The sequence below is a fragment of the Salmo salar genome, chromosome ssa22 (assembly GCF_905237065.1).
Source record: "Salmo salar chromosome ssa22, Ssal_v3.1, whole genome shotgun sequence".
Lineage (NCBI taxonomy): Eukaryota > Metazoa > Chordata > Actinopteri > Salmoniformes > Salmonidae > Salmo > Salmo salar.
Window position 1 is genome coordinate 17,552,160 of NC_059463.1, and position 18,622 is coordinate 17,570,781.

The following is an 18,622-nucleotide window of genomic DNA, read 5'->3' on the forward strand; positions in this document are numbered from 1 at the left end:
ATAGAAAACGAGAGAGGCCACCCCCCTCACTTGACCCATGTCATGAGGATACCTGGACCACCTATTGAGATGTGCCTTTTGTTAAGTAAATCAGGTGTTAAATGAATTCAAGATAAGCTCAAACAGATAAAACTGATGAGACAAAAATCTACTGCTTCAGATTCAGCAGGAATCACTAGATTAACTGTGGTGCTGTTCAAGATCAGATACAAATATATGGCTTATTTTGTCAGGAAGGAAACTCAGTAGACAAGTGGTTCTGAACATTTTTTGGTTACTGAACCACCAACTGAATTTTGCTCTGCCTTAAGTACCCCTGAAGTACCCCCTCATGTGCATTTTACCAGTAGGCCTATGGTCTCATGAGTCTTCTCAAGTACCCCCTGTGGATAGACCAAGTACATCCTGTGGATAGACCAAGTACCCCCTGTGGATAGACCAAGTACATCCTGTGGATAGACCAAGTACCCCCAGGGGTCCCAGTACCCCTGGTTGGGAACCACTGCAGTAGACAAGCAGAAATCAGAATGTTCAAACTAATTCAGAGGCCAATAAAATAACTATCACAAAACAAAGATAATGTTCTTAACAACCATTAGAAACACAGCTGATTAATTCTTTAAAACATGTTTTCATATAAACAGACGTATAAAATTACTTGAAATGTAACTACAAAATGGCCTTCCAAGTAAAATGTATAATAATATAATGCAAATATTTACTTCTTTACAGTTTAATTAAAAGGGGACTCTAAAAAACGAAGTCACTAAAACCTTTATAAAAACCTAGAACATGTGAGAGAGTCCCAGGAATGCTCTGGGGGAAGATGGAGTGTAGAGGGAGCAGTCTGGCATAGAACTAGATGGAGAACGAAAGGACAACCAGAGTATACAGTGGAGACAAACGTTCCATTCACTGTGACCTGGAGAAGCATGACATCCTTTTATCACTGTCCCATCCCTCTTATCCAATTCTAGGGTAGATACCTTTTTGTCTGGGCTCTCTATTTGAGGGAGTTGCTATAGTGGAGGCGAGAGTGACAGCTCTCCGGTCTGTCTCTATGGGGTGTCTATTTAAGGAAGCTTCTCTAGATGAGGTGGGAGTGACTGGTGTCTCTCTCAATCTCCAGACAGAAGAGCATGTCCCTGGGGTTGACACGAGTGATGCTCTGGTGGGTAAATTGTCTGGACGCTCCTGAACTAGCACTACCCGACGCAGAGGGACTTGACCCCGAGCCCTGAGAGAGATAGGGGAGGGAGAGCGACAGTCAGAGAACAATAGAGGTAGTTTGAGGGGGGCAAGAGACAAAGGGACAGAGAGGTGAGAGGGAGTTTGAGGGCGAAATTGAAATAAAAACAAAGCGAGACAAAGAAGAGATTGTGTAAGGCAGCAAGTAAGTGAGCAAGAATGAAAGACAGCTAATAATGTGAATTAAATACAGAAAGAAACCTCATCACACTGAGGGAAGGAGGATACCATGTTACCTCAGCTTCAGCTCCATTTTCCTCATCTTCCTGGGGCCGACGGTTGCCAGTGCCATCAGGTTAGCTTCCTTCGATCTCAACTGACACAGCTCCTGCATCTGGAGAAACACGTGTGAGATACACACACACACCCCTACTATGGACACTCCAGTCACACACACAGTATTTTGTTATGCCAAGTTCTCATGTCCATCTCTAACCTCTTTGGCTTTCTGTTTCAACCACAGCTGCTCAGGGTCTTCCTGACGAGATCGAGATTGAAAGGACACCCAACAGGAAAGAGATCAGAGTGGATCAAGTGGGTCTCCAGAATAAACTCATTCATTTTCGCTTCTCCCCACTAGTGGCCCTGAAAGTCAAATATAAAAGGGAGTGATAGTGGAATTGGTCTGTGCTTCTGATACAAGTCCAGTACCTTTGCTGCCTTCATCAGAATCTCTCTCTCCTGCTCCTATTTCTCCATCTGACCCATCTGCTCAAAGAACTTGAGCTGGGCAGGCACGTCACTGGTCTGCTGGTACCGACTGTCCTCCTGTCAACACATACATTAAAGCACCACATAGTACCAGACCATAGGAAAAGATGGTCAAGACACCAAATGCTTACTTGGCAATTTCTCACATGAAATAACCTTTATTTCACAGAACAAGAATAGACTGACAAGTTTCAGAAGAAAATTCTTTGTTTCTGGCCATTTTAAGCCTGTAATCACACCCACAAATGCTGACGCTCCAGATACTCAACTAGTCTCAAGAAGGCCAGTTTTATTGCTTCTTTAATAAGGACAACAGTTTTCAGCTGTGCTAACATAATTGCAAAAGGGTTTTCTAATGATCAATTAGCCTTTTAAAATGATAAACTTGGAATACCTAACACAACGTGCCATTGGAACACAGGAGAAATGGTTGCTGATAATGGGCCTCTGTACGTCTATGCAGATATTCCAATAAAAAATAAAATCTGCCGTTTCCAGCTACAAGTCATTTACAACGTCTACACTGTATTTCTGATCAATTTGATGTTATTTTAATGAAAAATGTTTATAAAATAAGTGCTTTTCTTTCAAAAACAAGGACATTTCTAAGTGACCCCAAACTTCTGAATGGTAGTGTTTATTATTTGTTTCCCTGCATTATCATTACTATCTGCTAGTTGGAATCATTTTTCTATGGTACATTTCTGTACATTAGTGGAAAAATCCAAAGTATCAAAACAACATAAAAAGGTAGAACAAAAACACACAAGAAATAAAATAAGAACACATGAAAGTAAGTAAGCATACTATGTACAGGGTCAGTCAGTTCCAGTAGCATATTCACAATGTGCAGGGATACTGGAGTGATAGAGGTAGATCTGTGTAGGGGTAAGGTCCTTAGGCATCAGAATATACAGTGCATTCGGAAAATATTCAGACCCCTTGACTTTTTTCACATTTTGTTACGTTACAGCCTTATTCTAAAATTGATTACATTGTTTTTCTTTCACTAATCAATCTACACATAATTCCCCTATAATGACAAAGCAAAAAATAGGTTGTACGGCATTTTTGCAAATTCATAAAAAAAACGGAAATATCACATTTACATAAGTATTCAGACCCTTTCCTCAGTACTTTGTTGAAGCACCTTTGGCAGCGATTACAGCCTTGAGTCTTCTTGGGTATGAGGCCACTGTGTTCTTGGGGACCTTCAATACAGCAGAACTTTTTTGGTACCCTTCTCCAGACCTGTGCCTCGACACAATCCTGTCACGGCGCTCAACGGACAATGCCTCTACGTCATAACTTGGTTTTTGCTCTTACATTCACTGTCAACTGTGGGACCTTATATAGACAGGTGTGTGCCTTTCATGTCCAATCAATTGAATTTACCGCAGGTGGACTCCAATCAAATTGTAGAAACATCTCAAGGATGATCAATGGAAACAGGACGCACCTGAGCTCAATTTCGAGTCACATAGTAATCGGTCTGAATACTTATGGAAATAAGGTATCTGTTTTAGCTTTGTCATTATTGGGTATTGTGTTTAGATTGATGGGGAAAAACATTCATTTAATCCTTTTAAGAATAAGGCTGTAACGTAACAAAATGTGGGGGAAAAAAGTAAAGGGGTCTGAATACTTTCCGAATGCACTGTATGATAAACAGAGTAGCAGGAGTGTATGATGATTGTATGTGAGTGGGTGTGCGTGTGTGTAGAGTCAGTATAAAAGTAGGGGCATATTATGTGAGCAAATGATGGTGTTTGTGTGTGTGAGTGTCAGTGTGTGTGAGTGTGTAGGGCCATGTGAGTATGCATAGAGACAGTGCAAAAATACAAATAAAATACAAAGGTCAACTCAGATATTCCATGCAGCCATTTTGTTAGCTATTTAGTAGTCTTGTGGCTTGGGGATAGAAGCTGTTCAGGAGCCTGTTGGTGTCAGACTTGATGCACCAGTGCCGCTTACCATGCGGAAGCAGAGAGAACAGTCTATGGCTTGGGTGGCTGGAGTCTTTGATTATTTTCTGGCCCTTCCTTCCTGGGTGGCAGGGAGCTCGGCCCCAGTGATGTACTGGGCTGTCCGCAGTACCCTCTGTAGTAGCATGCGATCGAGGGTGGTGCTATAACAAGCAAGGATGCAGCCAGTCAAGATGCTCTCAATAGAACAGCTGTAGAACTTAGAGGATTTGATTAGGGCAGGTTCCCCAACTGGCGGCCCATGGGCCAAAGGTGATTTGATTTATTTTGTGTGTGTGTTTGAGGGACTGTAAAAACACCAGCAAATCAGCTCCAAGTGATTTTAATTTTGGTAATCTGTTCCAAAGTATTCCCACACATAACAGAGATACATGTGATCGTATACAAAACGTAAAGTTTGACATTTTGGTTTTAGTCAAATATTACATCTGTTTGGGCTTCTTGCTGTCATTTTGCAGTCTACAAATGATTTGTAGTTATGTTCCGGCCCCCTTACCATCCACTCAATGGATTTTTTTATATATTTTTTAATCTTGATGACGATCCCTGGACTAAGGTCTGGTAGATATGACAGACTCTTTTGGTAACTTCAGAGGGTTTTAGTGAAGGTAGTTGATGCAAACTAGCCACTTTAGAAATTCATCCATGAAAAAGAACCTCCATGATCACCATCTTGCTAGCTGCTATTATGTTTCAAGAGGATGTGGGCAAGAAGTGAATACAGCAGAGACGTAGGCAGTGATGAGCCTATACTCCGGGAGAAAAAAAGTGTTCTGATTGTATAACATTTTAAAATCCAGTTGCAGGGAGAACACTGCTATCCCATTGTCACAGTTGGAGAGAGGAGATTATCAGCTTTCTGTAGATATACCTTTTATTTCTCAGCTCTCAATTTTGAGCTCAATAGAAACTATTTTACAAACTAGATATTTTATATGGCTATGATCCTTTACTGATGTCACGTGTTAAATCCACTTCAAATAAGTGGAGAAGACAGGTTAAAGAAGCCTTGGGACAACTGAGACATGGATTGTGTATGTGTGCCATTCAGAGATGTAAGTGCCTTTAAACGGGGTATGGCGGTAGGTGCCTACCCTCCATCAACTGCTGTTTTCAGCTCTAGCCATAGGTTATGGATGTGATTCAGATCTGGACTCATCGCTGGCGTTTCTTCTTCAACCATTCCAGGTTGCTTTTGGGTTGTCCTGCTGGAAGATCCATAACCTTCAACAGAGACACAGATCTTGGACACTGGGTTGAACATTGCATTCCAAAATACCTTGATAATCTGCTGATTGCATGATGTCTGGCACACATTCCAGGCTCCCCCAGTACCAGAGGCAGCAAAGCAACCCCACAACATTATCAAACCTCTCCCATGTTTGACTGTAGGGAGGGTGTTATTTTCTTTGAATGCTTCATTTGGTCATTGGTAAACATAGGAAGACCCCACTGCTGAAGGAGACACAAGAGACTGATTTAACTTAAACCCACATAAACGTGCCTAAATCATGGGGGAAATGTTCTGTGGACCAATGAAACAAAATGCCTATCTTTCGCAATACAGATCAGTGCTGCGTTTACTTTCGACCAAATTAATAATTCATTGAAAATACCACCCTCCCTAGAATCAAAGATGCAGAGGTTTGATAAAGCTGCAGGGTTACTTTGATGCCTCTGGTACTTGAACGTGCGCAAGATATGAAATCAACAGATTATCAGGTGTTTTGGAGTCCAATGTTCAACTCAAAAACTGAGTCTCCATTGAAGGCTGTGGGTTTTACAGCAGGACAACAACTCCGAACACACATCAAAAAGCACCCATAAATAGTTCAAGAAGAGATGCTGGACTGTTCTGGTGTGACCAGTTTAGAGTCCAGACCTGAATCCCATCCAAAACCTATGGCAAGAGCTGAAAACAGCTGGGTTGGAACTTCACCCCACAGGGATTCCGGGAATGCAGCGATTGGTGTTTCCTGATAATAAAGGGCAGAACAAATGGCTCCAAATATCATGACAAGGATGTACTGGGTGGAACTACAGGGAATAAAGAGAGTTGGGGAAATGGTGGAATGAACTGGATAGTACACATTGTATTTAGCGTATTTCCATTCATATTCTAGATTTGCTCTATGCTACTGTATATATTCGATTATGAAATTATGGTTAGCGACAGAATTTGGACCATACATTTATGCAAATTCCCCGTTGTTGCGCATCTGGGCCTCGAGCTTCAACAGCTTCCGCTGTTTTTGTTCAGGAAGTTTGGAGCGACACTTTAGAAATGCATTTGAGGGCGCCGTGGCCAAACCTTCTCTGCCAACAACATTTTAGAATGACGTCAAAACCACATGGGGACTGTCAACATATAGGAAAAGTTGTGTTCGGTGTGAAATACATTTATGGAATTGATAAATGATAAACTATTTACAGAATGTTCTGTTTTTGATGGCATAGGCTTGTGTAGGTTTATAGCCTATCCGTTTTTTCAGATTGGCCTACTGACGAAAAATAAAAACGCTTTTAGACGATGGAGAAAAATGTGCTAAATGTATGCCTAAAATAAAAAAATACATTAATACAACAATTGAAACAAATAAAAGCACAAATACTATAACAATAGGGCCAGTTTCCCATACAAATACGAAGATTTTTAGTTCATCGTTTTTTATTTTTGCCCACAAATAGACTATTCAAACATTTTTGGAAAAATACACACAAAAAAACGTAAAAGATTGGTTTGGTTTTTGCCTAACATTACATAGTGCATCGGGCACTAGACGCATGATCCCCATCAATGATAGGCCTATGCAATATGGATAGCCTAAATGTGTAGGTCAATCGAAAAATCAGTTTCTCGAGTTGTCAGAAAACGTTTAGGCTATTCCCCTAAATCCAACTAAAACATTGCTCTATTAAAGGGACTTGTTGTAGTGACACGATAATAATTTCATTTCACTCAAGCAGCAGGCTTGGCTAATGGAGGCTTGTCGCCAATTGGTTTTGTAATATAACGCACCTGTTTTCACAAATTGTCCACCTGCAGATACATTATAAATTCTAGTTTGGTGTCAGCCTTCGGGGAATGCGGAAACAACGGTGGCTTGTTTTGAGAATTCGAAATAAAATACTACTGTAACAGCAACAATGAGCACCGGAACACCTTATATTGGAAGTAAAATAAGTCTTATCTCCAAGGCCGGGATTCGTTATGAGGGCATTTTGTATACAATCGACACGGATAACGCAACGGTGGCTTTGGCAAAGGGTGAGCTTTCCCTCAATTGAGGAGTTTAAGCATTAGGTTTAGCCCCGACGTTTGATGTTCCACGTTTGGAATGAATAACTGGCATGCTGCGTTTGGGTCTACATGCTTTGGGTAACAATCCTACTTCCAAAGGTACAATCTTGTCAATTTCTTTTCAGTTAAATCATTCGGGACAGAACGACGACCTACAGACAGACCAGTGCCACCCAAAGATGACATTTATGAATACATAATTTTCAGAGGGAGTGACATCAAGGACATAACGGTGTGTGAGCCGCTGAAACCACACCATGGTTTACCTCAGGACCCTGCCATTGTACAGGTAGGAGACAAGGGCCAGTACATCAACTTCGTTAAGAAAAAAACATCACAGAATTGGCTTCCATGCCTATGATAAAGCACACATAACCATCAGCTCTAAGCATTCGTTTGCTTTTCCTTTTTGTAGTCGTCCATTGGGAGCTCCTTGTCCACATACCCATCCCAGGCCCCATACAGTCCCTACCGGAGTATGGTGCCTTCCTATAACCAACTGGCTGCCAACTCTCTACTCAACCAGCAGTATGCTGCTTCTCTGGGTCTGGGTGAGTGAAACGGTCGTGGAGACCCTTGTAAACACACAGCCACTTTCATGATGTACTGTATTTCCAGATTGTTTTAATAGCCCCTGAACTGCTGAGGCCCTTATGCTTAACTGCTATTTAGCACATTTTCTTGAACTTTGTCTCCATGTAGTGTCTTATCTCAAGAATTCTGGGAAACTCTCCAGATCTCTTAATGTCTTTCTCCATGTATTCTTGGGCCTTCCTTAGGAGCAGGACTTCACAGCCTTCCAGCAAGAAGAGGCCCGATGGTAGAACAGGCTGTCCAGACTGTACCAGCTGAGAATGCTGCTGAAAAAATAGCCCAGTCAGCCCCCCAGCAGCAAGGCAGAGAGTCTGGTCGGCTTTCCCAGCACTCTGGCAGAGATGGCCCTCCGTCTCAGAGGACTGCTTCCAGTGGTAAGCTCAGACAACCGGGATCAGGGCTTCTTGTACAGCGTGGGACGTAGTTGGAGTACTCAACATGAACTCCTTTGTATTCATTAGTTGGATTCTGTTGTGAAACATTTAATCTCTTGTGAAACATTTTGCAGTGGAAACTGTTTACTATATGAAGCAAACAGAAAATAACCAGCGGGACCTACCTGAATTTGTCATGGAAACAGGTTAGCAACGGTACTCAACTAATGCATACACCCATGTTCTGGAGTGTTTTTACTCCTGCTTTATGCATTCTTATCAATTGAGGGAGCAAGAACTTTCTTGCACTTGTCTTGTGTCATGCCGTCACATTACTCATAGTTGGCAATGCTGTCATGATCTTAAAATGGATGTTGTGATGCCCCCCTCATCCCTTGTCCATTAGATCAAATACTGCGTGGCACAGCCCAGGAACAAAGGCAAGGCAATGATGAGAACCGCAGACCACAGAGACGAAGACAAGGTCATTAGCAATGTCAATGTCTATTGTAGAGATTTGCTGTTATTTTTGTTAATGTCTTAATGTCTCAATGTATCAATATGCTCACAGGCAATCGTAGGGCAAGGAACCGTGGGAGAGGTCAGCTTCTTGTAGGAAACTCAAAAGCCAGAACCTTACAATTTGAGTCTGACTTTGATTTTGAAACTGCCAATGCTCAGTTCAACAAAGATGAACTCGAGAAGGAGCTTCAGGAAAAGTTGACCATTAAAGGTACCTGCATACAAAGTGAATTCTCAACTATTCCAAATTTGAAACCCAACTGATGCTCGGTGAAATACTGCATGTATAACATTGGTTGTCAACCTCAACACTAAGTTGCTAAACTGCAGAGATGGAAATGTAATTTCAATTTAACCACACCTAAAATGATTATAGGATTTTGAGTTGGTAGCCTTGCTCTTTTAATCCCTGTATAAGAATATGACCCTTTGTTTTCATTCAGACCCAGAGGAGAAGGTGGAGTCTGGGGATAGTGAGGGCCAGAACACTGAGGGCACAGTGGAGGATCCTCCTGGGGAGAAGTTCTACTATGACAAAACAAAGTGCTTCTTTGACAATGTCTCATCTGAGATGATGTCTAGGTAAAAAAAATATGTACCTTATTAAAAATGTGAAATGGTAGTGAATTAACAGGCTGTCTGATTCTGTCCCGCCCTGTCTCTCAGTAGGACCACCTGGGCAGAGGAGCGCAAGCTGAATGTGGAGACGTTTGGCGTTCCAGGCCGATTCCTGAGGGGCAGAGGATTCCGAGGGGACAATCGTGGGAGACGAGCAGGGAGGGCCAACCAGCGCCCCATGCCCAAAGTAGACAGTGCAAGGGTGTGAACAGGTGTGCAGTTACCTACCTCTTACTGTAATAATGTTAGCTTTTATTTGCGTTTTAGTTTCCTAGATGCTTTCCTACTACCATCACTTGGCATCAGTCTATTTTTGTTTTATCTTTTACTGGTATTTGTGAGTTGATACTGAAGTGTTCTATGATTCTTCCCTTCCTCTTGAAAGACTTGTTGTTGGCCCTGGAGCCCTTCAATCCAAATGACGGTTAAGATTTTAAGTTGCAGTTTCCTTTCATTTCTCATTTGTGCCTTGTCAAAGTTGTGTACGGAACTTCACTATTTGAGCAGGAATTGCAATTGTGTACATAGTTTGTGTTCAGAATCCATTGTCATTCATGGTAGTGTAGTGCAATATCTGTACATATTAAACATTTTTGATTTTGCCTTGTAAAAAAATAAAATAATCTGCAGGCATATTTCTTTAGGAAATGTTTACTTAGATTGGACCAAGGCGATGTACTTAAATTACTTATTTTCTATTATTTCTTGTAAATAAACTGAGTTGGCATGTCTATTGACTGGCCAAATATGTACACATGGCCCTTAAAGGGTGATTTTTCCCACATGTTAAAATTATGAACATTGGTTAGTTGTACAAAAGCAAATCTTTTTTCTCTCTCTGTACTGAAAATGTAATTGCAACTGGGAAACTTGTATGTTACTAATCCAGTAATAATAAACTACATGAGAAATTGCTTGTGGCCTGATTCAGTGTAATCTACAAATGGTAGACTAAACATTAATCTTTAATTTACATATTTTGATATGCTGTTCCAACTACTGTTGTAGAATTAGCCCTTAGCATGAATCAGAAACAGTCAGTATCTGGTGTCACACTGCACCAGGAAAATGTTTGTCATGTCCTTCACAGAGTTGATCAGGCTGATTGTGGTCTGTGGAATGTTGTCCAACTCTTCAATGGCTGTGCGAAGTTGCATGGATATTGGCGGGCCACACTGTTAAACATGTCAATCCAGAGCATCCCAAGCATGTTCAATGGGTGACATGTCTGGTCAGTATGCAGGTAATGGAACAACTGGGACATTTTCAGCTTTCAGGAATTGTGTACAGATGCTTGCGACATGGGGCCGTGCATTATGCTGAAACAAGTGATGACGGCGGATGAATAGCATGACAATGGGCATCAGGATCTCATCAAGGTATCTCTGTGCGTTCAAATTGCCTTCAGTAAAATGCAATGTTTGTTGCCCATAGTTTATGCCTGCCTATACCATAAACCCACCGTCAGCAAACCGCATACCCACACAACGCCATACACGTGGTCTGCGGTTGTGAGGCCGGTTGGACGTAGTGCAAAACTCTCTAAAACGATGTTGGAGTCAGTTTATGGTGGAGAAATTAACATTCAATGCTCTGGTGGACATTCCAGCAGTCAGCATGCCAATTGCATGCCCCCTCAAACTTGAGACATGTGGCATTTGTGACAACTGCACATTTTAGTGGAAAATCATTGTCCCTGGCACAAGGTGCACCTGTGTACTGTTCATGCAGTTTAATCAGCTTCTTGAGATGCCACACCTGTCAGGTGGATGGCTTATCTTCGCAAAGGAGAAATGCTCATTAAAAGGGATGTAAACACATTTCTGCACAACATTTGAGCGATTGTGTATGAAACATTTCTGAGATTTTATTTCAGCTCATGAAACCAACACTTTTACATGTTTGTATACAGTTGAAGTTAGAAGTTTACATTCACTTAGGTTGGAGTCATTAAAACAAATTTTTCAACCACTCCACAAATTTCTTGTTTACAAACTATAGTTTTGGCAAGTTGGATAGGACATCTATTTTGTACATGACACAAGTAATTTTTCCAACAATTGTTTAGACAGATTATTTCACTTATTGCTTGACATGGTAAAATCAAAAGAAATCAGCCAAGACCTCAGAAAAAATTGTAGACCACAAGTCTGGTTCATCCTTGGATCAAAAATAGTACACAAGTATAAACACCATGGGACCATGCAGCCATCATAGTGCTCAGGAAGGAGACGCACGCGTTCTGTCTCCTAGAGATGAACGTACTTTGGTGCGAGAAGTGCAAATCAATCCCAGAACAACAGCAAAGGACCTTGTGAAGATGCTGGAGGAAACAGGTATAAAAGTATCTATATCCACAGTAAAACGAGTCCTATATCTACATAACCTGAAAGGCCGCTCAGCAAGAAAGAAGCCACTGCTCCAAAACCAAAACTACCATAAAAAAGCCAGACTACGGTTTGCAACTGCACAAGGGGACAAAGATTGTACTTTTTGGAGAAATATCCTCTGGTCTGATTAAAGAAAAATAGAACTGTTTGGCCATAATGACCATCGTTATGTTTGGAGGAAAAAGGGGGATGCTTGCAAGCTGAAGAACACCATCCCAACCGTGAAGCACAGGGGTGGCAGCATGATGTTGTGGGGGTGCTTTGCTGCAGGAGGGACTGGTGCACTTCACAAAATAGATGGCATCATGAGGTAGGAAAATTATGTGGATATATTGAAGCAAAATCTCAAGACATCAGTCAGGAAGTTAAAGCTTGGTGACAAATGGGTCTTCCAAATGGACAATGACCCCAAGCATACTTCCAAAGTTGTGGCAAAATTGCTTAAGGACAACAAAGTCAAGGTATTGGAGTGGCCATCACAAAGCCCTGACCTCAATCCTATAGAAAATGTGTGGGCAGAACTGAAAAAGCTTGTGCGAGCAAGGAGGCCTACAAACCTGACTCAGTTACACCAGCTCTGTATGGAGGAATGGGCTAAAATTCACCCAACTTATTGTGGGAAGCTTGTGGAAGGCTACCCGAAACATTTGACCCAGGTTAAACAATTTAAAGGCAATGATACCAAATACTAATTGAGTGTATGTAAACTTCTGACCCACTGGGAATGTTATGAAGGAAATAAAAGCTGAAATAAATAATAAATACTTCGCTCTACCTAAGACAGGGAATTTTTACTCTGATTAAATGTCTGGAATTGTGAAAAACTGAGTTTAAATGTATTTGGCTAAGGTGTATGTAAATTTCCGACTTCAACTGTATATATATACACATTTACATACGGTACACACACAGTGCATTTGGAAAGTATTCAGACCCCTTGACTTTTTCCACATTTTGTTACATTACAGCCTTATTCTAAAATGGGTTAAATCTTTTTTTCCCCCTCATCAACCTACACACAATGCCCCATAATGACAAAGCAAAAATATCTTTAAATACATTTTTGCAAAAACAAAAAAACTGAAATATCACATTTTCATACGTTTTTAGACCCTCTACTCAGTACTTTGATGAAGCACCTTTTGCAGCAAATACATCCTTGAATCTTCTTGGCAGTGTTGGAAAAAGTACTCAATTGTCATATTTGAGTAAAAGTAAAGATACCTTAGTAGAAAATGACTCAAGTAAAAGTGAAAGTCACCCAGTAAAATACTACTTGAGTAAAAGTCTAAAAGTATTTGGTTTGAAGTATACTTAACTATCAAAAGTAAAAGTAATAACCATTTCAAATTCCTTATTTTAAGCAAACCAGCCGGGACAATGTTCTTTTCTTTTTTTATTGACGGATAGCCAGGGGCACACTCTAACACTCAGACATCATTTACAGATAGCCAGGGGCACACTCTAACACTCAGACATCATTTACAAACAAATCATTTGTGTTTAGTGAGTCCACCAGATCAGAGGCAGTAGGGATGACCAGGGATGTTCTCAGCGCAAACTACCTCTAACCAGAATAGAAAGAGGAGTGGGAGGCCCCGGTGCACAACTGAGCACGAGGACAAGTACATTAGAGTGTCTAATTTGAGAAACAGACGCCTCACAAGTCCTCAACTGCCAGCTTCATTAAATAGTACCCGCAAGTCACAAGTCTCAACGTCAACATTGAAGAGGCGACTCCGGGATGCTGGCCTTCTAGGCAGAGTTCCTCTGTCCAGTGTCTGTGTTCTTTTTCCCATCTTAATCTTTTCTTTTTATTGGCCATTCTGAGATGTGGCTTTTTCTTTGCAACTCTGCCTAAATGGCCAGCATCCCGGAGTCGCCTCTTCATTGTTGACATTGAGACTGGTGTTTCCAGCTACAATAGTCATTTACAACATTAACAATGTATACACTGTATTTCTGTTCAGTTTGATGTTATTTTAATGGACAAAAAAGTGCTTTTCTTTCAAAAACAAGGACATTTCTAAGTGACTGCAAACTTTTGAACGGTAGTGTATATTTTTGCATTCATTGAAAGCAGTAAATGAATTCCCCTCAATATACTCTGAACATTTCATGACTCATGGACCAAGAATATTTTCTGAAGTTTCATAATTCTATTTGTTTGTTAATAATGGGAAATTATAGTATTTTTTATTTCTTGAAAAGTTTATGTTTTGGAGATAATGTGTTTGGGGATGGATGTGTGCTCATGTCAGTTCAGTGTGGTAGTGTGGTGAAAGAAGTTGAACTGCATTCCTTCTTATGCATACATTTTTCAGATAAAATCTGCCTAAGGTAATGCATGTGTGGTGAACAATTAAACTAGCATGCCAAGCTGTCTCACATTCAATGAGTTTGTTTTGTATATGCACATTTGCATTAATTAATGTTTTGTGTGAAAAAGAATGCTTAAAATAAAAAGAGGTAGAAGTATTAAGTCTAACAGGTCCTGGTGGTAGGATGACCTGTGAACAGTGCACATCTAGCCTACAAGCAAGCCCAGTAGCAGGGTTCATAAATTACTTTGCATGCCAAAGTGTCTAGATTCACAGGAGAGCCACTGTTACAAACAGTAAAAATACTTTTGCACAACATTTTCACACAATACTGTAACGTCTGCTTCCAACTCACACCCTCAAACACGTAGATCCCCTGAACGCAGCTCACTTCCAGCTCACCTTCCAGCTCACACTCTCAAACACATAGATCCCCTGAACGCAGCTCACTCTCCAGATCCCATTCACCTGAATTCTGATCACCTGTTCACACACCTGTATGTCATTATCACACACTATTTAGTTCAGTGCTTTGCACCCCATCACTGTGAGGTATTGTTTGATTTGTGACACACATCTTTTGGAGCGCTGGGTTTCCTGTGATGTTATGTCTCACTAATGGTGCTTTATGCCTGTTCCCTGCCTGTACTTTAGCCTATCAGGTTTCCTGTTATCTTCCTATTGCCTGATCTCCCAGACTAGCTTTTTCCTTGCCTGTACTGTTGCCTTTTTAGACCCCCTGTGTATGACCTTCTGCCTGCCCTGGACCCAGCTAGCTTCCTCCTCCTGTGGTCCTTTGCAATAAACACCTGCAGCGCCCTGTGCTTGAAACCAGCTCTCTGTCTCCCCTCGTGTTCATTACAAATACCTCCACACACACACAAAAAAGGAACCAAAATAATTGTTTGCAGGGAAACAAATGTTATTTTTTTATTCCTATTTATAGTTAAAATAAATAAACCTTATGTCAGAGAATAACAGGAGACTAAGAGAAAGATAAAACAAATTAAAGCACCACTAAGCACTATGTACAATATGTCCTTATTTGTGGCAGGTGTTTTGGGTTGGTTGAACATTTTAGGGAATATGGGAACTAAGGGCCAGATTTACAAAGCATGGCAAAGTTGTGCACAGTTTATATGTTTCTCTCTAAAGAAAAAAAAGGTTAACCTGTCTTTATTTACATCTTACATAAAAAAATATTAATTCTCTACATCTTTATTTTAGAAATTATTCAACCTTTATTTCAACCTGGTTAATACAGAATCGTACTTTTTACTAACACTCAGTTGTTCTGATCTGTAGTATAGTAAAGCATGCTTACACACAAAAATGTCCTTCCCAAAAGAGTACCACACATTGCCAGATCGTAATAGGATGCTAAATGAGGAAATACAAAGAAATGTCCTGTCGTCTACATGCCAGAAGTATAAATGGAGATAAGCAAGCTTGGAGAAGATTTGGCTTTTTATGTACAGTTCAGGCAAAACAAAATGAAGAGTAAAGAAAAGGCTGTGGAAAGTGTCAGTTGCCTTGCCAGTCGATGGAAGACATCTGTTTGTGAGTGTCCAGTTTAAGTGATACTTGTAAGAATCAGTAAGTCCAAAATGTTACTGAATATTGAAAGTGAAGGAAGGCGCCTAAGAAGAGAGGATAGACTGATCCTTCTCCTCATCTTTCCCTGGGGGTGATCCCATCAGCAAGACTGTGTCGACATGCACATCTTCATCATCTGATTGGACGACTTGGGTGTCCCGTCTGTCCTCATTGGTGTTCTGGCTGTTAGTGGAGGAGGTGGAGGACATTCGGAACTTCCCATCACAACCGTCAGTGTAGAGGAGAGAGCGTCCCTGGTTGATTACCTTATCGTTGTTGTTGTTGCCATGAACTACTGTAGGTGAAATGAAGGGGATATTAGACAAAAGATTCTCAGTGCTGCACTCAGTATTGCAGTTAGTGTTGCCAGCTAGTATAGGGAGGGTAAAAGCCTCGACTCTCTGCCAAATACTACACTATCAACATAGGACATCCTCAGACTGGTGTCTCCCTTCCACTCACCTTTACCTGGCAGAGGGGAGGCCAGCACCCCCTCATCCCCCCCAGAGCCGAGGAAGACATCCAGTGCTTCCTGGTCAGAGATGTCCATGAGGTCCATCTGCTCCAGCATGTCCACATTAACCTCCATGGACGAGACACTGCCAATGGGAGCTAACAACAACCCAGGAGACAACCATGAGGTTGATTAGAGGCATATCATGTCAGCTTCACATCTCAAAGGAAATGTTTAGCAACATTTAGAAACGTTCACGTGTGTATATTGAAAAAATATATAAACGCAACATGCAACAAAGATTTTACTGAATTACAGTTCATATAAGCAGATCAGTCAATTGAAATTGATAAGGCCCCAATCTATGGATTTCACATGGCTGGGCAGGTGTACAGGCCCAGCGAATCAGAATGAGTTTTGCCCGACAAAATGGCTTTATTACAGACAGAAATACCACCCCCCTCCCCTCAGACGATCACACAGGTGAAGAAGACAGATGTGGAGGTCCTGAGCTGGCGTGGTTACATGCGGTTGTGAGGCCGGTTGGACGTACTGCCAAATTCTCTAAAACAACATTGGAGGCAGATTATGGTAGAGAAATAAACATTAAATTATCTTGCATCAGTATGCCAATTGCACACTCCCTCAAAACTTGAGACAGCTGCAGCATTGTGTTGTGTAACAAAGATGCACATTTTAGAGTGGCCTTTTATTGTCCCCAGCACAAGGTGCACCTGTATAATTATCATGCTGTTTAATCAGCTTCTTTTTAGGCCACACCTGTCAGGTGGATGGATTATCTCGGCTAAAGAGAAATGCTCACTAACAGGGATGTTAACAATTTGTGCACAGAATTTGAGAGAAATAAGCTTTTTGTGCGTATGGAACATTTCTGGGATACTTATTTATTTTTGTTCAGTGTAATATGGCGAGTGATAGAGAGCGAGTACTTGAATTGTGCGGACTTGGATATAAGGATATGGATAGGGTTTGGGTTGAGCTATGGTTTGGACATGAATCTAGTGTTAGTGTTAGGGTTTAGCCAGGGTGTGGACATGAATCTAGTGTTAGTGTTAGGGTTTAGCCAGGGTGTGGATATGAATCTAGTGTTAGTGTTAGGGTTTAGCCAGGGTGTGGACATGAATCTAGTGTTAGTGTTAGGGTTTAGCCAGGGTGTGGATATGAATCTAGTGTTAGTGTTAGGGTTTAGCCAGGGTGTGGACATGAATCTAGTGTTAGTGTTAGGGTTTAGCCAGGGTGTGGACATGAATCTAGTGTTAGTGTTAGGGTTTAGCCAGGGTGTGGATATGAATCTAGGGTTAGTGTTAGGGTTTAGCCAGGGTGTGGACATGAATCTAGTGTTAGTGTTAGGGTTTAGCCAGGGTGTGGACATGAATCTAGGGTTAGTGTTAGGGTTTAGCCAGGGTGTGGACATGAATCTAGGGTTAGTGTTAGGGTTTAGCCAGGGTGTGGACATGAATCTAGGGTTAGGGTAATGGCTAAGGTAAATGTAGAGCTTGGGTATAGATAGACATGTGTGATGTTGACTACGCTCACGTCTCTTATAGTCATGAATCTGCAAGTGGGCAGAGGACAGGTAGACATCCACATCGTGCTGAAAGACCTCCTCAAAGAAGCGCTGTCGCTCTCTCAGTTTCATCTGCTGGGCTACGTCCATTCCTGGGACCCTCTGAGCATGCTCGGTCTCCGCTGGCACAGAGAACAACAGAACATATGTCAGAAACTCTGGTCAAACAGGTCTGCAAGGTCAACACTGCCCAAAGCTGTACAAACAATGTGATGGCCAGAAAGGGGTAACACTGAACCATAGGAACAAGAAATGACAGGAAAAACTCAGCCTTTACTGTAATCTCAGGTTTTGGGGCTGTGAATTTTTGGCTTTTCATATCCTCTTGAAGACTTGGTTTCCTTGGTACCACTCAGTAGCAGACACTTTTAGCATAATGTAGACAGAGCATGCATGTGCAACATTTCTTACTAATGCTATACGGTGAAATATGATTGCATGATTGATCCTGTAAAACATATCATACATTCTCTCCTTTGTTTTATTCATGAAACAACAAGTTTTAGGAACTCAGTTGGGGTATCAACTTACTGTTGAGAGTAAGAATAGTAGAATAAACCGGGTGCAATTTAGAAATGTGGTTTTGCATCAGCAGTTGTGCATTTTCTCATGTTATGTCAGTCACTGACAGTCAATCAATTAGCCATGTCAGCTAAGAATCTTTAGATTGGTAAATTAGTCTCGGCAGCCATCTAAACTTGTAGTTATCATGGCCGAATCCCGACCAAGAACACGAGAAGTAGGCAAGCTACAGTGCATTCGGAAAGTATTCAGACCCCTTCCCTTTTTCCACATTTTGTTACGTTACAGCCTTATTCTAAAATGAATTAAATAAAATGTTTCCTCGTCAATCTACACACTATAACCCATAATTACAAAGCAAAAAATTTATTTTCTTTTCAAATGTATTAAAAATAAAA

General features: G+C 41.2%; 2 protein-coding genes across 7 annotated transcripts in view; one reads left to right on the forward strand and one right to left on the reverse strand.

The window, feature by feature from the left end:
* The first annotated feature begins 6,968 nt into the window (after nt 1-6,968).
* LOC106582791 (protein LSM14 homolog B) lies at nt 6,969-10,261 on the forward strand. Of its 4 annotated transcripts, none has more exons than XM_045705596.1 (9): nt 6,969-7,212; nt 7,371-7,534; nt 7,661-7,796; nt 8,025-8,213; nt 8,348-8,419; nt 8,620-8,697; nt 8,785-8,946; nt 9,179-9,317; nt 9,405-10,261. In XM_045705596.1, exons 1-9 carry the CDS (start codon nt 7,092-7,094, stop codon nt 9,559-9,561), a joined length of 1,218 nt encoding a protein of 405 aa, XP_045561552.1. In that variant the 5' UTR covers nt 6,969-7,091; the 3' UTR covers nt 9,562-10,261. The 4 variants fall into 4 exon arrangements, with proteins under 4 accessions (XP_045561552.1, XP_014021693.1, XP_014021694.1 ...); XM_014166218.2 differs by having other exon boundaries at nt 8,031-8,213; nt 9,402-10,261; XM_014166216.2 differs by having other exon boundaries at nt 6,972-7,212; nt 9,402-10,261.
* Nucleotides 10,262-15,281: 5,020 nt separating this feature from the next.
* Nucleotides 15,282-18,622, reverse strand: part of LOC106582913 (dysbindin) — a 30,487-nt gene continuing 27,146 nt past the window's right edge. For 2 of the 3 annotated variants that reach the window (XM_014166538.2, XM_014166537.2), the window contains 3 exons: nt 17,672-17,824; nt 16,123-16,272; nt 15,282-15,955 (listed from right to left, as the gene is read on the reverse strand). In XM_014166538.2, coding sequence (XP_014022013.1) covers nt 15,705-15,955; nt 16,123-16,272; nt 17,672-17,824 — 554 coding nt within the window. In that variant the 3' untranslated portion in view covers nt 15,282-15,704. The remainder of the gene's footprint in view (nt 15,956-16,122; nt 16,273-17,671; nt 17,825-18,622) is intronic. The other variant, XM_045705484.1, reaches the window with a different exon arrangement.